This window comes from Scyliorhinus canicula, chromosome 18 (assembly GCF_902713615.1).
Source record: "Scyliorhinus canicula chromosome 18, sScyCan1.1, whole genome shotgun sequence".
NCBI lineage: Eukaryota > Metazoa > Chordata > Chondrichthyes > Carcharhiniformes > Scyliorhinidae > Scyliorhinus > Scyliorhinus canicula.
The window spans coordinates 28,394,286-28,417,627 of record NC_052163.1 but is presented as its reverse complement, the minus strand read 5'-3'; the positions used below and the strand labels follow the sequence as shown (position 1 = coordinate 28,417,627).

The following is a 23,342-nucleotide window of genomic DNA, read 5'->3' as shown; positions in this document are numbered from 1 at the left end:
AAGACTTAGAACAGTACAGCACAGAACAGGCCCTTCGGCCCTCAATGCTGTGCCGAGCAATGATCACCCTACTCAAACCCACGTAACCCAACAACCCCTCCCCCTTAACCTTACTTTTTAGGACACTACGGTCAATTTAGCATGGCCAATCCACCTGACCCGCACATCTTTGGACTGTGGGAGGAAACCGGAGCACCCGGAGGAAACCCACGCACACATGGGGAGGACGTGCAGACTCCACACAGACAGTGACCCAGCCGGGAATCGAACCTGGGACCCTGGAGCTGTGAAGCATTTATGCTAACCACCATGCTACCATGCTGCCCCTCCCCCGTGTCATTCGTTGTCACAGTCCTGAATGCTCCTCCTTACCCGCCCACACACCTCTTCTTCCGCCAGCAGCCCCACATCCAGTCTCCAGAGAGGATGCTGCCCCCACTCCGCCCCCAGTCGCAGGTCCACCCAATGCTGGGCACGGTCCGAGAATGCAATGGCCGAATACTTAGCCCTCTCCACCCTCGGGATTAACACCCTGCTCAGCACAAAAAAGTCAATCCGCGAGTAGACTTTATGGACGTGGGAGAAAAAGGAGAACTCCTTTGCCCTTGGCCGCCCAAATCTCCACGGGTCCACGCCCCCTGCATACTTGTCAGCTCCTTAACTACCTCCTCCAACTCAATCGGGGCCCCACAGGGCCCTGATCGCCCCCGGCCTCTTTCCCGACCTGGACTTAGACCGGTCCAACGCCGGGTCCAAGACAGTATTAATGTCCCCCCCCCCCCCCCCCCCCCCCCCATAATCAAGTAACTTGACTCCAGGTCCGGGATCTTACCCAGCATGCGCCTCATGAACTCCGCATCATCCCAGTTCGGGGCATATACGTTCACCAACACCGCCCGGGCCCCGTGTAACTTGCCACTCACCATTATGTACCTACCTCCCTTGTCCGCCACAATGCTCCCTGCTTCAAACGCCACCCATTTACTCACCAAAATTGCCACGCATCTGGTCTTTGAGTCTCGCCCCGAGTGGAACATCTGGCCCACCCATCCTCAACTGAACCTCGTCTGGTCAGCGAGTTTTAACTGCAACATAGCCACGTCTGCCTTCAACCCCTTTAGATGCAAGAACACGCGGGACCTCTTGACTGGCCCGTTCAGGCCCCTCACATTCCACATGATCAGCCTGGACGGGGGATTGACCCCAGCCCCCCCCCCCCCCCCCCCCCCCCCCACCGACTACTCATGTCCCTTTTTCAGGCAGCCACGTGCCCGCGTCCCCCGCTCACTCCAGCCCCCCCAACGGAGGCCCCCAGCCCAACTCTCCATCCATCCCCAACAACTGGCTCCCCTTCAGTCAGCAAAGCAGCACCCCTCCCTCCCCCCCCCCCCCCGCCAAGCACCCGCTCAGCACTGATTTCCCCCCCATTGCGCTTCCGCAAGTCAGCTGACCCATGCTGACCCCGGCCGCTCCCACCTCTATATCCAAACTTACTATTGTCTCCTCTTCTGGGCCCTCCCCCACAGGGTAAGAGGGAAAGTGCCATCCGGATCCTTCCCGAGCGCCGGACAACACAGCCCGCGTCACCCCGCCCCCGAAACAAAAAACAATAACGGAGAAGCAAACAAACTTAAATTCTACAAATAGTCTTACACCAGGCCAACCACCGATTACACATCCCCGCCAATGCATTTCACCCACGTGCAGCTGCCCCTTAGTTCAAGTCCAGCTTTTCATGTCCAATGAATGTCCACGTCTCATCCGGCGTATCAAAATAATGGTGCCTGTCCTGGTACATTACCCAAAGTCTCGCCGGGTGCAGGAGCCCAAACTTCACCCCTTTGCTGTGGAGAACCGCCTTGGCTCAGTTGAAACCCACACGCCTCCTTGCCAGCTCAGCTCCCAAGTCCTGGTAAATGTGAATCTCGCCGTTCTCCTACTTGCTGCTCCGCTCCTTGTTTGCCCACCGCAGGACCCGCTCCCTGTCTGTGAAGCGGTGGAACCTTATCACCATCGCCCTCGGTGGTTCGTTCGCCCTAGGCTTCCTGGCGAGTACCCTATGCGCCACGTCCAGTTCCAAGGGCCGCAGAAAGGCCCCCGCGCCCATCAGCGTCCCCAGCATCGTAGTTACATACGTGCTTGCGTCCGCCCCCTCCACACCTTCAGGGAGGCCCAGGATCCGCAGATTGTGACTCCGAGACCTGTATTCCAGGTCATCCAGCCTCTCCTGCCATCTCTTGTGTAAGGCCTCGTGCACCTCCACCCTGACCGCCAGGCCCAGGATCCCGTCCTCGTTCTCAGACACCTTCCTCTCCACCTCCTTGATCGCCTTCTCCTGTGCCTTCTGGACCTCCACCATCTTTTCCATGGAGGCCTTCATAGGGGCCAGCATCTCCGATTTTAGCTCCACGAAACAGCTCCTCAGAAGTCTTACTGCTCTCTGGCCCACTGGGCCCATGCTTCCCGATCCACGCCTGCCGCCATTTTGTCCTCCCGGACCCGCTCTGTCTTCCTCCCTGCAATTGCTTGTTTTACGGCCCCGCTCCTGGTTCCCTCCATACAGCACCAGGGGGAACCTCTCCAGTGTCTGTTCCCACGCCGGTACCCGCCCTTGTATGCTTTTACTTTTGCTTTTATGATGTCCTTGACTTCCCTCGTAAGCCATGGATGCCTCATCTGCCCCTTAGCATGTTTCCTCCTCCTTGGGATGAATTTCTTTTGTGCCTCACAAATAACCCCCAAAAACGCATGCCATTGCTGTTCCACTGTCTTCCCTGCTAGGCTCCTCTTCCAATCAACTTTGGCCAGCTCCTCCCTCATGTCTTTGTAGTAACTTTCATTCAATTGTAATACCATTACATCCGATTCTAGCTTCTCCCTCTCAAATTGCAGGGTAAATTCTATCATATTGTGGTCACTGCTCCCTAAAAGTTCCTTCACCTTAAGTTCCCTAATCAGGTCTGTCTCATTTCACATCACCAAATCCAGAATTGCTTGTTCCCTAGTGGGCTGTACCACAAGCTTCTCCAAAAACGCCATCTCATAGACATTCCACAAATTCCTTTTCTCGGGTCAAGGGGGGCTGGAACTGACTGCACCCTAGCCCAGGTGTCATAACACTGTTCAGTCCACTGAATTAATTATATGTGAATTGGAATAAATGCAGGTCATCCAAATGTCTGGCCAATTCCATCTCATTGCAGGAGGTCTACTAAGATGGGGAAAGGAGGGTATGGGAAGGATACTGTGACACTAAGAGTGTTCATAACCATGGCCATGATTGAAATGAAATTCGCTTATTGTAACAAGTAGCCTTCAAATGAAGTTACTGTGAAAAGCCCCCAGTCGCCATATTCCGGCGCCTGTTCGGGGAGGCTGGTACGGGAATTGAACTGTGCTGCTGGCCTGTCTTGGTCTGCTTTAAAAGCCAGCTTTTTAGCCCTGTGCTAAACCATCCCCGATTGTATTGGCTAATAGGTGCCCTTACTTTAAGCAAGCCACTCACTAGTCAGTGACAGAAAAGGAACCTTTGTAGTCTGCTGCTAACTCATGTCTTCATGGTTTAGCTCACCAGGCTAAATCGCTGGCTTTTAAAGCAGACCAAGCAGGCCAGCAGCACGGTTCGATTCCCGTACCAGCCTCCCCGGACAGGCACCGGAATGTGGCGGCTAGGGGCTCTTCACAGTATCTTCATTGAAGCCTACTCGTGACAATAAGCGATTTTCTTTTTTTTTTCATTTCATTTCAACGATGCAACAATGAGGAGAACGTGAAAACAGAGAAGAGTGGGTATGACCTTGGAGTATGTCCTTTAAGATTGCAGACCCTCAGTGATGACAGAGAACACCCTTCTCCATGTGCACCTATATTTCCTTGTAAACTACACCTTCAGCTTTCCACAAAGCAGACAAGTCAGGGGACAACATGAGCCCCATCTTACATAACCAAGAAAGGACACCATTTGTACTCATAATGCTTGTCAACAACATGTCTCACATAAGCACTTTTTTCACAGAAGGTGATACATCACTGATGTCAGAGAGGAACTGTGAAGAAACACATATTGCGACGACATGGCTTCATGCAACATGGACCACAGGCACATGATGCAAGATCAGTGATAAGTAGGAGTAGGCAACATGGTGTGATCCCCTAATAATCCACAACACAACTCAACAAACAGAGGAGGTACACACAAGAGATGTGGAATGGGTGCAATTGTATTTACATAGGTGGAGAGTATATACATAGTGCTGTGCCAAGTTGTGCTACTTCTATTTCTTGATCTTCCGAGCCCTGCTGCTATATCTTGATGCTTGCCTCACATCGACAGTGGATGAGGGGAAGCTTGCTGACTTCTAGCCATGTTGTGTGCTTTGGCGGGCATCCTTTGGAGGGCTGAAAGTTGGATGGTCCCAATCGGCTTTGGGTCTACTGCTGTGGGGCAGGTGCATACTTCTCAGTGTGTGGAGGTGATGGGGTTACAGGCAGAGGTGATTGGGATCAGTTGGACACTCCCGTGTCATCTGGGAGGATCGCTCCATGTGTGTAGCTGTTGGTTATCATCTCTATGGGTGGTCAAGGGCCTTTGGCTGACTCCCTGAGGAGAAGGGAAAATCCCACCCAAAGAGAATAATATTAAGTGCATATGTTGAAGATCAAGATGCGAGAGAAACAACTCCTCACTGTTATATTCCATCATTTATGGAGAAGTAAAGCACAACAAGGGTAGAATGGATTTTATAAAAAGGGAGAAAGTAGAGAACAGCAGGCCTGGGATGAACGTGAGAATACATGAATATTTTTGAGATTTTATTTCCTGTTACCCTTGGAGAATTTTTAGTACTTTACAAAATTTCCCCTTGGGAGTTTTGTAGAGTGCATGATATGGCAAGTATTTATTTTTAGTTGTAGGAAGAGAGATTTCCCTACTTGCACAACAATTTTGGCATCGACTTTCCATAATTATATATTATATAAAAGATAATGCGTAGGAAACTTATTCTGTAAACAATGGCTCTTTTAAACCGGGTACAGAGATACATTTCATCGAATCCATAGAATCCCTGCAGTGCAGAAGGGGGCCATTCGGCCCATCATGTCAACAGCAACCCTCCAAAAGAGCATTTTATTTAGGCCCACTCCCCTGCCCTATCCCTACAACCCCGTTCATTGATCATGGCCAATCCACCTATTCTACACCTATTTGTGGCAGACCTTTCAATTTTTATTAATGAAAATATATCTCTGATTATAATGTCCCCAAGTGGAAACATTAATGGGAAGAACTTTTACTTACCACTCTACTGAACAATATGAGTGTGCGTCAATGGTTTAGGCTGCACCACTGTGATGTCAGTTAAAGTTTTAACATTTCTGCCTTCATTCCTCTGATAGCTCAAATGGTAAATGCGCTTCCAAAGCCGTGCATAGCAGGAAAGTCCTAGACTTGTTCCTCATCGAAGAGGGTCATATTAGGAATATTATTATAATTGCTTTTAGTGACCCAGGGCCTGAAAATATAAAAAAGTCAGCATTTCCATTCTTGATTACTATCCGCCAACCTTTGCTGACAAACTGTGAGTATATGGGCACTGCACCAGCTTGATACCTGCCAATATATCACAATACAGAAAGTACTCTTTTTATGTTCTAACATTTTCCCAAAATAATAATCATTGAAGAGAAATAACAAACTAGTTGTATATGTCTTTTCTTGAAAAAAAGTTTAAAGTATCATCCTCAAAGCACATTTCAGCTCGTGACTATTGTATAATTGATGAAATATTTTGCTAAGTATAAAAAATGTTCAATGTCATGAGCAAATGTCTCTATTAATCTGAGATTCACAATAAAGTCAAACGTCAGGGACAGGGGAAACAAAGATAAAATTAATGTATTCAAACATCGTGAACAAGGCATATCAGAAAAAAACCTCACATAACAGCAAAGTACCGTATACAGAGAAACACACAAAACAATAACATTGTAGACAGCGCAAATTTGGCAAAATATCAACTATAAAAAGCTTAAACCACTAAAAGAATTGTACAAACGGACCGATTCATATAAACAAATGTAACTGAAAAATTCACACTTTTAACTGATAATAATAAAGAATATAGCAATATTTAAGTCTACATTTCAGAGCAGGATTTCCACCACACAGCAGAAAATATCACAGCATGTGAATAATATTGTGATATTTTTCATAAAACCAGTTCAGACCTTTGGACTCAGCGTCAGAACAGAAAGTAAACATAGGCAAAACAATGGGGCAGTTTTCTTCATAAACACTTTCCATGTTGACAAAAGTCAGATTTACGGCAAGAATTTGAAATATTATGTGGAAGAACATCCCTCAGTTTGGACCTAACATATTGACACATCTATCTATCATTCATATCATAGACATAAAATTGAAGTATGAAACTGTCTACTACTTCGGAATATTGATTTCTAAATAATTAAATTTTCTTAATGATTTTGAATTACACAGAATTAAAAACAATAGTACCATTTCAGAAAGCTTAAGAAAATATATAAAAACACTTTTTTGTATAAAGATCACAAATATCATCAAAAAAGGACTGGTTAACATTTGCAGTTGCCATTTCCCCTTTTGGCCATCATTTGCGTTCAGGGATTTTTCTTTTTAACTTCTTGTTGGTAGCATCAGATTCTATGATGGAAGTTTGTGGGTAGGCAGAGAAAAATAAACTTTTATAATACCCTCAAGGTTAGACTAAAATCCAGGTACCGAAGGTGAAAGGACACTTATTAAAGAGAGAACACTTTTGTTCCTTCTGCCACAAATACAGACACTGTGATGAAAGAATAACAATGCAATGGATTTGTGTTTGTCAATTGCCAAGGAATGAACATTTCCTATTTTGTATATTTGGGTTAATTTTAACTGCAACTACCTGGTGTAATGCAGCACTAATAACCTGGTATTGGGTTTGCCTATTTACCCAGTAAAGCAGTCACCACAATCATATCAGGGGCCTTAAGATAGGTGGATAGAGTGCCTGCCTATTTCAGATGGAAGGCCAGATTTAATACACGAACAGGTCCTATATTGGTCCTATATATCCCAATGCAAATTAGACCTGGGCCTCAAAATGGCTTGGGTCTCACAGCAGCAGTGATGGCAAGAGACACATGTTCTGCCCACTACCTGGCCATTTTGTGCCAAAATTTAAAAACAACCCATCAGATCATTGTACCAAGCACTCATGGATTGTCATTGCATTCACCAAAGGCAAGGTAAAGATCCCTTCTGTCACAATAACTCTATAATCCCCTCTGCAATAATGCAAATAGTTCACTTCTAACTGTTGATATATTTTGTCAAATCAAGAGTGTCAATTTGTGGCAACTGAAGACTTAATGTTGCCATTATTAAAATCACCAAGAACTTTGGAGAAGTTCATTCTAATGATATAGACTGAAATGAAATGCAGATCTTAGAGATTAAGAAAAGTGCTAACTTATCTTGCCACTTGTTGCATTTGTCCCATAAGTTTAAAAAAAAATATTAGTCAGGATCTCAACAGCATCACTATCTGCTGGATGTTCTTGATTTCCAAAGCACTGAAATTTCTTCCCTAAATGCCTCTGCCTCTCTAACTCACTTTTCTTCTTTAAGACACTCCTCAAAAAACATCTCTTTGTCTTTGGTCATCTATCCTAATATCTTCTAATGTGACATGGTGTCATATCTTGTTTTCTAATACTGTTATTGTGAGCCATTTATTATGTTAAAAGTTCAATGTGAATACAGGTTGTTTCTTTCAAGGAAAACACACTAAAGTACAGGACTGTGGTGATTTCTGGCTCCCTTAAATTAATTTGTATGGAGTACTAAATTAATTTTTAAAATCTCACCATTCCATGTATAACACCATTAACAAACTGAGACACAAATTGTATGTTTTAAATTCTTAAATGTTCTCTCTGTCAGTGTGCAGGTTAAGTAATATATTGTTCAAAATTTGAAAAAAACTTTCCACGGTTCAATGATGAATTTGAGATCACACTGTGTGCCACTTCTAGTCTTCTACCATCTCCAGAAAGTACTTGATTGAGATGGAGACAACATTAATAGATTGGTGGTTTAATTCTACACTCATTATATACTTTGTTTTATTGGCCTGTGCAAATCTTCAGTTTTTAATATTTAATTTGAGACCTTCTTCATGACTTGCAAACACATGAGATAAAATATAGGATGTATGTTTGCATTATATAAAGTAATGGCTGATAATTTTCCTGTCAAATGTTTGGCGCTGATTGGAACAATGCACTAGCCTGTGTCCATTCCTTTGCAACAAACATTATTAGATGCATTCGTCTTGCTTTTGTAAATACGTCCAGAATGACAAATAAAATTACTTCATAAACCTTGAGAACAAAACTTGAACTATTGACAACCATCATCTGAACTCTGACATAACATGATTTTCTTGAAGTCTCTTCAAAGTAATGTGTTGCTTTTTCAATATGTGTATGCATTATAAGTGGGAGGGTGGGAAAACTGAATAATTTGGTTGTCAACTGTCAATGTGTCTCATGCTCTTGATTCATGACAGTATTCACACTAAAAATGGACCACTGTTATAACAGTGGTTTTCATCCTTGAGGTGGGTACTGGGAGTTGGGAAAATTCCCACTCTGCCTTTCCACCTCGGGAGAAAGTGCCAGAAAGATGGGTATTTCACTGTGGGGGTGAGGGCACAGACTGCAGTCCGGCCTGCAAACCCAGGAAAAAGTCTAGAGGCAGCCACAGAAACTGTTGGGTGCCAATTTGGGTGATTAAAAGGCCCCCCTTGGGACTGTGGGACTTTGCCCAGTTATTTATTTATTTATTTATTTTAAATTTAGATTACCCAATTATTTTTTCCAATTAAGGGGCAATTTAGTGTGGCCAATCCACCTACTCTGCACATTTTTGGGTTGTGGGGCGAAACCCACGCAGACACGGGGAGAATGTGCAAACTCCACATGGACAGTGACCCAGAGCCGGGATCGAACCTGGGACCTCAGCGCCGTGAGGCAGCTATGCTAACCACTAGGCCACCGTGCTGCCCAGACTTTGCCCAGTTATACCCCCTCATCCCTCGCATCCCCTTACACGTCACACATTCCCATACCCTATCTGTGCCACTTCATGTTCCCACCTACCTCCATACCAAGGTATACCAAGGTATGTCCGCCAATTCCCTGTGCTCTCATACGCTATGCCAAAGTATGGCCCCCACTCATCCTTGTGGCCATCTTTGTCAAGCTATGGCACTTCCATGCTCATTCACTCCAAACTGACAGTACGATATGTAAAAAAGGGTTTAAATAAAAGTTATTCATTGATAAGTTTCCACTTTCTCACAAAACCTGCATCACAGCTTAGTATGGCAACTGCTCGGCCCAAGACCGTAATAAACTGCAGAGAGTCGTGACTGCAGCCCAGTCAATCACGTAAACCTGCCTCCCATCCATTGACTGTCTACACCTCTCGCTGCCTTGGGAAAGTGAGCAGCATAATCAAAGACCCCTTCCACCCAGGTTTTTTGGGCAAAAGATATATAAAAGTCTGAGAACAAACACCAACAGATTCAAAAACAGCTTCTTCCCCACTGTTACCAGACTCCTGAATGGCCCTCTAATGGGCTGAACTGATCTCTCTGCACATCTTCTCTAATGTTGTGGCCCTATACTCCGAATGCTTCACCCAGTGTCTGTGTCTAATGTATTTACCATATGCCCTATGTTTTTCATGTATGTAACAATGTGCCTGGACTGTACGCAAAACAATACTTCTCACTGTACCTCGGTACACGTGACAATAAACCTAAATCTAAAACTACAGGCCAATAAAATTGTCAATCCTCTATACCCTATCAAGTATCAATAGCTGAAACTTCAAGCAGAGGAAACTGTCAGATCTCAGGCTGAAAGAACAAAAAGTCAGATTTAACCGCAAGAACGACATCATTTAATCTGTCATGTTGGCTAACTCCCTAACATGTGCTATCCGATGTTCAACCCTCAGGTCAGGTGACTCAATATGTAATAAAGATTGTACCTTGCAGTGCCTTATTCGAGTACCATGGTCAAGTCCACAGACATAATCAGCTAACATCATTACATCGCTCCTTTATGAGACCAAAACATTTCCATGGATTTTCCTGCTTGGTGTATGTAGGTTGGACTCCAACCCTTACTAAACATTCAGCAATAAATTTGGGAAACAAACTTAACAAATCATTATTTCCCTAGCTCACTGAGTAAATTAATTTCTTAATGTCAGTTGGTTCAGTGCATCACAGTCGAATATAGTTTCAGACATTTGTTCAATATTTCACTTACTCGAACTGTTATTTCTCTTTCACTATTTAACTGTGGCATCCCTTGTGGTAATCATCAGCATATAAATTGATGCTCTTTAATGCTCCAATCCGATTGCATTCTCATGTCCCTGTAAACATCACAAACAGGAACTTCCAAATCGAATAGGCATGTGTTTTGTGTCTAGATTTTCTTTTTATGAACAGAAAATCATGTTGTTTTATAACCCAAATCATTGCTCCAAACTGATTTCCAATTTTATGTTCTGTATCTAAATCATAGAAAATCTTCACACTGCTTTGGTGGTCTCGTCCCACGTCATGGTCTGTCTGCTGTCTCAAGAACTCTGGTCATTGCATCAGGGTTAAGAAGTGTGGTCATTATCTCTGGAACCAAATGTTTTTCCTTCTGGATAGCAAGTTGTCTGTCTGCCTGCCATTAGCATTGTTGGCTTGGATTTCAGGAATGCTGGATGTCAGCTTCACCTCAGCCCCTACATATGTTTCATCTGCTGCTATGTCTTTATCACCATGATACTTTGTGACAAATTAAGAATTTCTGTCATGCAGTATTCCTTCTTGCAACTTCATTGCCACACCGTTTCCCTTCTTGGCAATTACAATGTATAGCTAAGGGTAAAATGGTGTATCCATCTTACTCGGACTCTTCCCATTTCAACTGTACTGCATCACCTGGCATCACACCGGATTGTAATCTTCATAAAACCTTGCAGTACCTTTTGGCTCTGCATCATGATCTGAAACCTCAGAATTAATATTGATGTCCCTCAGCTCTGGCATCTTGGTTTGTATTTTTCATCCAAGTAGCAGTTCAACTGGGTCGTAGTTTGTGGTGTTGCTCTACACATGGCCGCATATGACAGAAACGCCTTCTTCCAAACTTTGCCCTCAGCCTGTGCAATCCTCATCCGTTTCTCTGAGGATTGGTTTTGTCATCCCAATTCCCCATTCAGGGGTTACTCCGAGACAGTGAATGCCTATGAATTGCATGTAATCTGCAAAGGTCTGTGAAATGAATTGTGGTCAATTCCCTGAATAATGTGACTGGTAGACCATGCCTTGCAAATATTTCAGCCAATGCAGCCACCATTTTCTCTGCTGTTGGAAACTTCATCACAACATACTCATAGTAATGGCTGGAGTAGTCAATCACCACTAGCATGGACTCTTCTAATGGACTTGAGCATAAGACGTCCACTAATACATCGATCCATGTGAAGCCAGTAACAATGTTCTGTATACTGATTCTGGTGGATTGGGTCTACTGAAAGTTAATATGTATTACATGATTTTACAAACTGCTTCATGTATTTCTCCATCCTTGGCACTATACTTTGGTTTGTAAGATTTGCTTAGTTCCAACTGTTCCCAAGTGACTCCCTAGTGTCACCAGTCTGGGCCTAAACTTTTGTGGCACGACAAGTTTGTTGCCTCTGAGAGTACCCTTCCCAATTTTGCACAATTCATCTCGCATAGCAATGTACTCCATGAATGGGCACTTTTCCCAGTTTCCAGCTGGGATTCTTTGTCTGATGTCATCCAATTCTGGACTTTTGTCTGACTCTCTTTCAATCTCGCTAGTTATCATTGCTCTGGGTGTAGCGTGAACTGTCACAGACCACACAAGTGATTCAGCTTCCTTCTCTAGTAAGGATCTGTGTGTTTGATCCTCCGTCAAAGAATAAATCATCTCTAACGGCTTGTGATCACTAATTCAATCTCAATGCCGAGAAAGTACGCATGGAATTTCTCACATGCCCACACCAATATGAGGGTCTCTTTTTCTTCGAAGCTTAGAATCCTTACAGTTCAGAAGGAGGCCATTCGGCCCATCGAGTCTGAACCGACCCTTCGAAAGACCACTAGGCCCAATCCCCTGCTCTATTCCTGAAACCTCATCCTAAGGGGTGATTTAGCTTGGCCAAGTCACCTAACCTGAACATTTTTGGACTGGGGAAGAAACTGGAGCACCTGAGGAAACCCACGCAGACATGGGAAGAATGTGCAAACTCCACACAGTCACCTGAGTTCGGAATCGAACCTGGATCCCTGGTGCTGTGAGGCAGCAGTGCTAACCACTGTGCCGCCTCTGTCTGAGAATATCTCCTCTCCACATTTATTAAAGATCTGCTCACATAGGCAATGATTCTCAGGCCTTCAGCTTACATTTGCACCAATACTGTTCCTGATCCCACAGGACTAGCATCTGCTATGCCTTTAGTTGTGCATTTTGATCATGGTATCCCAGGATTTGGGTACTTGTAAAGCTGTTTTTCAAGCTCTGAAGGTAGCTTTCTGTTCTTCATCAAATTAGATCAGCCAGAATAGTGAAGTTTGGGTTATACCTCGCACAATAGTTCATAATTCTTAGAAAAGCTCTCACTTTTCTGGCATTTTGTAGTTCGCGTGCTTCTGCCATTGCTTCTATCCTGTCTTTGGTTGGATTGATTCTGCCGCTCATGAGTTTATGCCCAAGAACATTAGCCCTGTCACAGCGAGCAAGCACTTTTGTATATTTAGCATTAGTCCTGCTGACTGCAATAACCAATATTAATCTCAGCCTCTTGTTATGTTCCTTGATTGGCCCCATGCCAACTGAGAAATTGGGTGTTCCTGGAAACCCTTGTATCACATTATGGATTTTGTGTTAGTAAATCTCTGGTGCCGCATTGATGTCAAATAGAAATCTCTTGTATTGGTAAAGTCCACAATGAGTGACAACAGTTGTCACCTTCCTTGAATCAGGATGAAGCTCCAGCTTGTGGTTTCACCACTTTAAGTCTAATTTGGAGAAACCTTGCTTGTTGACAATTTTTGAAAGACTTTGGCCACAGTGGGAATCAGGTGAAGTTCCCTCACTATCGCTTCATTCACCTGTCACATATCAACGTGGAGTCTGACATCGCTATTTGGTTTAAGCACAACCACAACAGGGCTCACCCATGGTGTTGGTCCTTCAACTGGCTGTATGATGTCTTGGGAGATCAGTTCCTTGATCTTTGCCTCAACTTTCCCTCTCAGACCAAAAGGTGTTCTATGCACAGGCTGAGCTACAGGCTTCATGTTCTTAATCTCACTTGGCAGTTCTCCCTGTGTTTGCGTGGGTTTCCTCTGTCTGGGTGCTCCGGTTTCCTCCCACAAGTCCCGAAAGACGTGCGGTTTGGTAATTTGGACATTCTGAATTCTCCCTCCGTATACCCGGATGCCGAAGTGTGGCGACTAGGGAATTTTCACAGTAACTCCATCGCAATGTTAGTGTAAGTCTACTTGTGACAATAATAAAGATTATTATTATGAATAGTTTTTGGACATAGTTTCAATATGTGAACTTGATTCTTTGTTTTCTGTTCTTTCCACAGTGATCTGTTGGTGACATTATTGTCACTGCCCGAGTCTACAATAACGCTCACTTCAACACCGCCAGCAGTCACTCAATCTTTCTCGTGGTTGCACACGTTGACAGAAAACAGGTATCTATGATTGCTAATTGTGTCTTCACTCTCTGCATCTTCTTCAACTCATTTCACAGTTGTGCTATTTTCATATCTATTTATTTGCATGGTTTGCTAAGCCTCTCTCTCAGTTCAGCTTTGCTTCTGCACTTTTTGGCAAAATGGTCTTTGTCGTATTTGGAGTATTGGCCGCATTTGGAGTAATACGTGCAGATCTGGTCGCCGCATTATAGGAAGGATGTGGAAGCATTGGAAAGGGTGCAGAGGAGATTTACCGGGATGTTGCCTGGTATGGAGGGAAGATCTTATGAGGAAAGGTTGAGGGACTTAAGGCTGTTTTCGTTAGAGAAAAGAAGGTTAAGAGGTGACTTAATTGAGGCATACAAAATGATCAGAGGATTAGATAGGGTGGACACTGAGAGCCTTTTTCCTCAGATGGTGATGTCGAGCACGAGGGGACATAGATTTAAATTGAGGGGAGATAGATATAGGACAGATGTCATAGGTAGGTTCTTTACTCAGAGAGTAGTAAGGGCGTGGAATGCCCTGCCTGCAACAGTAGTAGACTCGCCAACATTAAGGACATTTAAATGGTCATCGGATAAACATATAGATGGTAAGGGACTAGTGTAGATGGGCTTTAGAGTGGTTTCACAGGTCAGTGCAACATCGAGGGCCGAAGGGCCTGTACTGTGCTGTAATGTTCTATGTCCCCAAATTTTCTGCATATTTTTTCTTGGCAGGACAGCAGGCATCTTTAGATAGTGCCCCAACTTGCCACATCTGAAACATTCTCTCTCAGACTTTTACTGTTTACATTTACATGTATTCCATTGTGCCACTCAGTTAACTTCAATTTTTGTCATGCCAGTAGCAAAGTTGGGACCAAGTTTAATAGTGCAAAATTGTCCATCCAATGTTTCCAATCCAGCTGTTATTTTCAAAGTGTCATCTAAAGCTAATTCACCTCCACTTTTCAGCAGCTTACGCCTCAATTTTCAACTTGCAATGCTAAACCACCTGACTCATCTGGTTATTCAGATCCATCATAACAAAATTGCAACCATCTAGCACCTGCCTCAAATGGGTCACAAATTGGGCTAATGTTTTCCCTTCTTTCTGTCTTATTTGATAGAAAACATACCTTTGGAATGTGGCATTTGGAGTCTCCAGTCGCATGACCACTTGTGTAGCACAGTGTGTACCTTACAGTATCTTAGTGAGTATCATATCGTATCTAATACTCCAGTCTGAACACATAATTAGTCATCATGAGAGAAATCTCTTTATCTTGTGTAAATATTCTGCAATTTAGAAAAGAGATCAAACAGCCAGCACTGTCAATCAAGCTATGTTTTCCCGAGGGTTCAGGTGTTTCAGTACTCTAATGGACTTCTGAGCTCTCAGCCAAGCTTCATTATGCATTCTTGACTGAGAGCTTAGACATCCATTAGAGTGCTGAAACATCTGAGTTCAAGGGAAAACATTGCTTGATTGATATCTCTGGTTATCTGATTTCTTCTGTCATAGAATCATAGAATTTACAGTGCAGAAGGAGGCCATTGAGCCCATCGAATCCGCACCAGCCCCTGGAAAGAGCACCTGACCTAAGCCCATACCTCCACCCTATCCCCACACCTCCACCTGTAACCCCACCCAACCTCAATTTCAAAGTATTTATTTACATCTTTAAGATAAAGGTTTTGAGTACTTTCAGTTTTACCTGTTAATACTTTAAAGGGTTTGGATGATTGGCATTCTTATTAGCCTCTTGTAAAAAGTTTTTTTTGAGAAACTGAAAAGTTATATATAAATGACTTTGCAAGCTTTATTTTATACATCCTATGGTAAGTATACATTGGTTCTATGCAGTGTACAGTGGGTGAATGGGCATGTAGTACGCAATATTCCAAGTGCGGCCTTACCAATGTTCTATACAACTGTAGCATAACTTGCCGGTTTTTATACTCAATGCACCGTCCAGTGTAAGCAAGCATTCCGTATGCTTTCTTGATTACCTTGTCCACTTGTGTTGCCACTTTCAAAGATCTGTGGACCTGCACGCCCAGATCTCTCTGACTTTCTACATTCCTAAGAGCTTTGCCATTTACGGTATATTTCCCCTCTATGTTAGACCTACCAAAATGCATTACCTCACATTTGTCTGGATTAAACTCCATTGCCCATTTCTCTCTCCAAGTCTGTAACCTATCTATGTCCTGCTGTATCCTCTGACAATCCTAAACACTATCTGCCACTCCACCAACCTTGATGTCATCCACAAACTTATTAATTAATCAGGAGTGCAGGATGCCGGCTCGCAACCAAAATCAGCCTTAAAATCAAAATCAAAAATCCCAGCAATGGGGTCAGAATCCTACAATCGAGGACCTTCCACCATTTTCACCCCAACACAGTCCAACTCCATGAAAATCTAGCCCAATATGTTGTATCACAATTTAATGACTGCTCTTCCTCTCGAATGAGGATGAGCAAAAGGAATTACTCAAAAACAAAAAGATTTTTCCATCTTTACGGTTTTAAAAATTGTAAAATAGCCCCATTTAAGTGTCAGTAACTATTCAACTATATAGGCCATCAAAGTCAAACAAAAAAGGGGCGGCACAGTGGCTAGCACTGCTGCCTCATGGCGCCGAGGACCCGGGTTCGATCCCGGCCACTGTCCATGTGGAATTTGCACATTCTCCCCGTGTCTGCGTGGGTCTCACCCCTACAACCCAAAGATGTGCAGGGTAGGTGGATTGGCCATGCTAAATTGCCCCGTAATTGGAAAAAACAATATTTGAAAAAAATCAAACAGATATGTACATTTTCCAGGTGAGTAACAGAGTGAGGATGAGTAGCAGTAAAGCTGTTTGATTTTTCTGTTCTATGTCTTGCCGTATTGAGGCCATTGCCCCACTTCAAACCTATTAAGTCAGCAGAGACTTAGGCCAGGATGTTTCTGCTCCCATTTGCGCAGGCTGGTTCAGTGATGGGAGTGGAAAATATCACGGGAAGTGTGTTTTACTTCAGCGTAAACGTACAATATGAGTGCTGCCCCCCCCCCCAATCGGTGACGGAGATAGTTTCCTGACATTCAACATGGGGAACGCATTTGAATACATTTCCATGTAATTTTCAGCCCCGTACGCCGGAATCATCCCCCTTCCCCTCCACGTCAAAAACTCCATCCACAGCAGCAGAATGGACTGCAGCCTACTGGTCTCTGAAGGCATGCACCTGGTGAGCAGACATCCCAGGGGATCTCAGGTGAGTACAGGCTAGGTAGTCCCTGGGCACCCCCAGCACTGTTTTGTCTGTGCCAGGGAGTGCCAAGGAAGTGCTAAGGGCCACCGGTTATCGCCAGGTTGTGTCCCGGAAGTGCCAGAGGGTATCCCGGGCAGTGCCAGATGGTGGTCCAGGGTGCTTGAGTAGTGGGTAGGCAGTGCAAGGAGGTGCCTGGGTAGTGCCCAAGTAGTGTCGGAGGGAAGGAGTGGGGGTGGGGTTTGATCACTGTGTGCTAGAATGGCTTTTAAAAAGTGACACCTCAATCCTTGCATTTCTAAGCTGCTGGTGGGGTGGGCGAATCAGAAGTTGCCCCTCCAGCAATATGTTGTGGGACCTGATCCTTGATTTTTTTTTTCCCAAGCCCACCATTGGCCTTTGCTGATTTCCAGGAAAATCTCGCCCTCAGTATTTCCTTGTTTGTATGGGTCATGAGCACATCGTGCTCTGCAGTTAAGAAAACTGTGAGCCTCATGTTTCAAGTTTCAATTTTATTTTCATTCTGCATGAGACTTTTTGGTTTCTGCAAGAAGTTGCTGCATTGCTATCAGTACTGAATAACTCGACTGGAATTCCTGTACATTGACATCAAAATTATCAAGATACTGATCAGGGAGGCAACTAAACTGGTATAGTTTAAATCGCACCCAAAACTATAGTGATCATGAATTTCAACAGCTAGACTGCCTCTGATTGGCAGTTCTTCTTTAAACTGAAAGCATTCCCGAGTGCACATACTATACCAATTAAGTCACTTGTATTAAAAAGTATGCTTTATGCCTCCCACTTTCAATTGTGATAGATTCTGAATTGAGATCTCATGTCGAAGAAGGTTTGCTCACCCCAAAGGGTATTGTAACAAGCAAAATATCAGATTAAATCTTTAGTATCATCTTCAAAGTCAGAATTGTTTATATTTTGCATCTCCCAAGAACACCGTGAGTTCGGGCACATTTAGACCTGCATTAGAATTTGAATGATACAATTGCCTGTATTTTGTATGAAGTATAATTATGAGGTTAACAATTCCAATCATTATAACAGAGTAAATCAGATTGCAACTTTTGCCATCCGCATATGCAGTTAAACACAGAAATAAGGAAACTGCTGCCTGAAAAGCTCTGCTTTTCCACAGACTTCACCACATGTGTATTTTGCTGAGTGATTCAGTACTGAACTAAATGGAACAGTATGAATTTGGCGTGCATCCCTATTGGCTATCTCCTAAACACACCAGAAAAATTTAGGGTTTGGGCATTCAGATGAAGTGAATTTTTAATCGTGTGATAAACCTTAATTACTGCCAAACAACTTCTCTGAAATAAACTTTTAGAAACATGGAGTCGTATTCCTTCAGATTTTAATTGTTGGAAATGAAAAAGAAACTGAAGGTTTTTAACCTTTTCTTTCTGTCTCTTCTTTCTTGAAACCCATGTTTCTTTCCCTCACTTTATTTTGCTTTCTAGACATGATTTTACATTGGATTAAATGTTCTAATAATATACTTCCTTGTTTGGCGGTGCATGGCTCAGTGAAGAACCTTCAGTGTGATTGGTTGAAGAGTCACACATGTCCAGAGTAGAGCATTGTGTTGAGCGATAAAATTGCCACTCAAAAGTCCACAATTAGTCTGTCAACAGCTGTAAGGTCAAGAGTGTCAGTTGGTCCTTTGCTGATGATCAAAAATCTAGCCATTGCTTGTTTAAGGATAATCTCACGGTCTCCTGCTCAATCTAACTCAGTGTACCCAGCATCTCAAATTTGTGGAACATCTTACCTTCCTCAGCCTATCCTCCTCCTGCAAAGCTATTTGTTTTTAAAAACCAAACTTGGAATTAACTAATTATAATCTCTTAATTTATCTTTCTCTATTGTTCTTTTCAACCTGTGCGTATTCTTGCACTGTGGGTCCTGGCCCCTGACCTAGATAAAAAAACATATCTGTCATTGCACATAATGTTTTATGATAATTATGAAATAAAATGCAAATAAATATATGTATCTATGTGTGGCTATATGCGTATAAACCTAGATATGTATTTCTGAACCAAAATATTTTGTTGCTGTTTCGCAAAGTTATGACAATTGTAACATCATGGTAACTTTTTAAAAACCTGACAAAAGAACTATAATCCTCAAGCATCTTGAAAAGATTAACATCAAAGTTAAAAGCTGCTATGTTATTTTACCCAGATTACACAGTTACTTTTTAACTCTATGTTGTAAATTCTTGGTTATTACCAGGAATATCTTGTCTCATCAATTATTCAGATACATATTATTGCATTGACTCCATTAAACCTCAATTATTTTCGAAATGTTATTCTGTTTTCATCCAGATGGAGTTGTTGCTTCAATCTGGAATATCCACTGCCACTAACGTACTAATTACATTCCATGGACTTCTGTAACATTTCCAGCTTTGGTGTTACCTTTAAATACTGATTAGAGATATGTTTTCCTGATACAGGTTCACATCTGAATTAGATATTTAATTTGGGGATTGATGATGCTCATGCACGATAGAAGGTGGTTCCCAAAATAATTTTCATAATTTATATATTTATTTCATTATGCAGTATTGTAAAAAGGAACAGAAAATACCTTTTATGATGCACTGATATGATCTGTCATCCGCTTGTGTAGTGTATCCTGTATCCCTATGTTATTCGTTGACAGAACTAAAATCTTCAGAACTTAGAAAAACTCCCCTTGGGTCAGGACCACATCAAGATGTTTTCTATAGGATATATTAGAATCATCATTCCATTTTCTTGTATTTTCTTTTAATAATAACCATCAATATTTGATACAAATGACTATGTTCTAACCTGAAGGCCATAATCCACCCTCAAGTCACAAAATACCATGCAAGAGAAGACTCTGTTGGTATTTAAAGATATTATATATTCCTCTGACATTACAAATCAACTTAATTCTAAATTTGGAAATGAATGGTAGTTATATGGCATCCAACTTTCTTATCTGATGAAAGAAGTACTGTGCTATCTAGCCAATATGGTCAGACTAAAATCACTGCTGTGCTGAATCATGTTTTTACAACTGTCTGTGTAGTGGAAAAAATGAGAACGTATAACTGTTTGAAAAAAAAGAGTAGAAGGTCACAATGACATCTGGCCACAATATATTAATTTTTGAAAATTCAAAGTATGATCTCTATAAATTAAAATTTATTTTTCCCCAAGAGTTCAACTGTTTTTCTTTTAGCATGAATTTGCTTACAATTGAAATTTGCTAAGAGCTGTTGTGAAAAGCAGAAGTTACTACTAGTGGCTTCTTCAGTTATGACATTGTTTGTTACAGGCATAAGAATAACCTCACATACTATTGTTGCTCATTGTTAGAACAATGTCCCCATTTAAAAAAAATTTAGATACCCAATTATTTTTCTTTCCAATTAAGGGGCAATTTATCGAGGCCAATCCACCTAACCAGCACATATTTGGGTTGTGGGGGTGAAACCCACGCAAACACGGAGAGAATATGCAAACTCCACACGTACAGTGACCCGGGGCTGGGATTCGAACCCGGGTCCTCAGCGTCATAGTCCCAGTGCTAACCACTGCACCACATGCAGCCCTACAATGTCCCCATTTAACAAAACGTTGCTCTTCACATCTAGGACAATGGCCCTGCATGATATTACTCTGTCATTCTTTGCATCTGCCGCAAGTTCTACGTGCAGAAGATATAAAACTGAATGGAGAAATCATTGTATAAGATTCTGTTCAAAAAATGGTATTGGCATGAAACTGATTCCTGAACTTGACAAATTTATGCCTAACTTATTTTTCAATTTATTAACACAGGAAGAGATTTGTCAGTCATTAATTAGTTTGCATTTGATACTATTTTTGCAACCATGTGTTAGCAGATTTAGAGACTGAAGAGATGGAAAATAAACTGTTCATTAGCTAAGACCAAATGTTCTTGAGTCATGCCATTAGAATAGCTAAACCTTTGCATCGGAAACAGGTATACTATGTAAGAAAATCTATTGATAATCTTCACCCATTGACTTCTACTGATGCAATATCTCATTGCCATTTCTCCTGCTTTAAACCCCAAAACGGATAGTTTGCCTTACTTTTGAAAGAAAGCTTGTATTCTGTAAGGACCTAATGAGAAAAAAAATCTCATATCACAATGACTGTGATTTTACAATGACATGGCCAGTAATGTCTTGTGATTCATGCAAACAGATTTTGTCTTTGTGAATGACAACTAACAAGTTAACAGACAAAGAAGAGGCAGGCTTTTTCAAAGCTTCAAATATGAATCTGAAGATTTGTCCAAAGAAAATATTTTTTAAAATGTTAAACTTATCAACATTATAGTATTTGATAACAAGTAAATTATACAAGCTTATTGAGGAGTCACACTGTAGCAATCATGCAGCAGTAATAAAGTGAAAACTAATAAAAATAGTTGCAAATAGCCAGGATAGCAACTAAATTAAACCTGTTGCTTTTATACATAACAGGCACGTTGAAATTAACAACAGTCACCAGATTTTTGAACTTGACCAATTGGCTACAATGGTATCAGGTTATGTTTTTCTCCCAATGTGTATAGAGATACATGAGATGCATACATTTCGCAGCTGATCAGAATGTAAACCCATTGGGGTAGAATGGCTAGTTCTAAGTTGCAACTGTCTGCCCCTCCATTTCTTTTGTAGTTGCTCTTTCTTCTCAGACCATGACAGGATGTTTTTTTTCCCTTTCAACTGTGTTTATTCCATGAATAAAATCTGTGCACGTTTGCAAGCAGCAGATCACTGATTGTCTTCCACACAATAATGCTTCGGAACTAAGAAGGAAACACCTTTTAGCATTGTTTAAACAAAAGAAGAAAATCCTGCTAGTGGGGTTCTGGATCCTGGAGCAAGGCTGCTGGCAGGCCGATACAAGGTGCCCGACTGGCTGTTATTGGAGGGTTGTTGGGGTGTGGGTGTAAGACTCCGCTTCGCTCGGTAGAGGCTGCCTTGCTGTGTGGCCTGAGGAACATGGATGCTGCTGGTTGAATTAGTGGAAGGTTGGTGGTTTTGAGCTGGATCACCTGATTCACTCTCTGTGTAACTGTAGGCCTGAATTCTTGAGATGCCTTTCTGTTGTCGTCTCCATGAGTTGTAATATGTAGGATCACTTACGTAGTGATTAACGAAAGAATGTGTCTTCGGTCTGTTTTGATCAACTTCACATTCGCTGTCACTTCCCTGTTGAAGAGAATAGAAATGATCAAAAGTATAATGATTCAGTTTTTACTGTACCTGTGAAAAAACATTTGTGACAGATGCACAGTTCAATTTTATAAACTTTTGTTGTTTCTTATCAGAAGCTGCTGCAATTGTAGGAACAAAGCAATTAATAAGATATTAATAAGATATTTTTAAAATGTAATAATTACCAAAAACTAATGGCAATAAGACATTAATTGACAAACTTTTTCAAAGATTAGAACAGTAAGACGTTGATTGTGCATTGGTAGTGGGAGACCTTGCCCATCATAAACACAAATATATCGTAAAACTGGATGTAGGCGAGTTGCGAGTTGCCTGCATTTTTTGTTGTTGATTTACACTGACTCCTGCAAGTAATGTCTTGATTTTAAAAGCCACTGCCTCATTTTCAAATCCCTCCATGTTCGAACCCCTCCCTATCTCTGTAAATTCTTCAAAGCCGAATGCAATCAACCATAATTAATTCATACTTCTAAAAAATAGTTTATTACAACAACTTCAAGATCACTGAGAATTTTTCTGAAGAACATGCAACAGAATAGGTTTCAGCAAAAAACAATTTTCCTTTTTTCAATCAGACTTGGCATTTATAAAGCTGGTACTGTGGCTTCAGTCCTCCAAAGATTAACTCCAACCTTGTACTGAACGGAAATGTTCAACAGCACACATCATGCATGCATACGCACACACAGTCACACTCACGCATATTTTTCAGCAGAGACAGCTGTTCACTGCTTCCTGGACATTCAGATTACTCTTTTGCTCCTCATCTTGTCCTGAACAAAGTGAATATTTAAAATTTATAAAAGGAAAATAAATTTACACGAGAACTGTTTTTTCAATTTTGGTGCTGTTTTATTTAACTTTTAAAGCACCAGGTAAAACAACTGTTGGGGATTACCATACAAATGTTTACTACACACGTATCAAATGACTTGTTTAAATTAATAATGTTATCCTGTCTCAATGGTA

General features: G+C 42.0%; 1 protein-coding gene and 1 long non-coding RNA gene across 8 annotated transcripts in view; one reads left to right on the top strand and one right to left on the bottom strand.

The window, feature by feature from the left end:
• LOC119953492 overlaps positions 1-23,342 on the top strand; it is a 42,037-nt gene that overhangs the window by 18,276 nt on the left and 419 nt on the right. The window contains exons 2-3 of the long non-coding RNA XR_005458035.1: positions 4,016-4,188; positions 13,727-13,837. This is a non-coding gene — a long non-coding RNA (uncharacterized LOC119953492). The remainder of the gene's footprint in view (positions 1-4,015; positions 4,189-13,726; positions 13,838-23,342) is intronic.
• sdk2b (sidekick cell adhesion molecule 2b) overlaps positions 18,100-23,342 on the bottom strand; it is a 1,143,109-nt gene continuing 1,137,866 nt past the window's right edge. For 6 of the 7 annotated variants that reach the window (XM_038777821.1, XM_038777823.1, XM_038777822.1 and 3 more), the window contains one exon: positions 18,100-22,346. In XM_038777821.1, coding sequence (XP_038633749.1) covers positions 21,969-22,346 — 378 coding nt within the window. In that variant the 3' untranslated portion in view covers positions 18,100-21,968. The remainder of the gene's footprint in view (positions 22,347-23,342) is intronic. The other variant, XR_005458034.1, reaches the window with a different exon arrangement.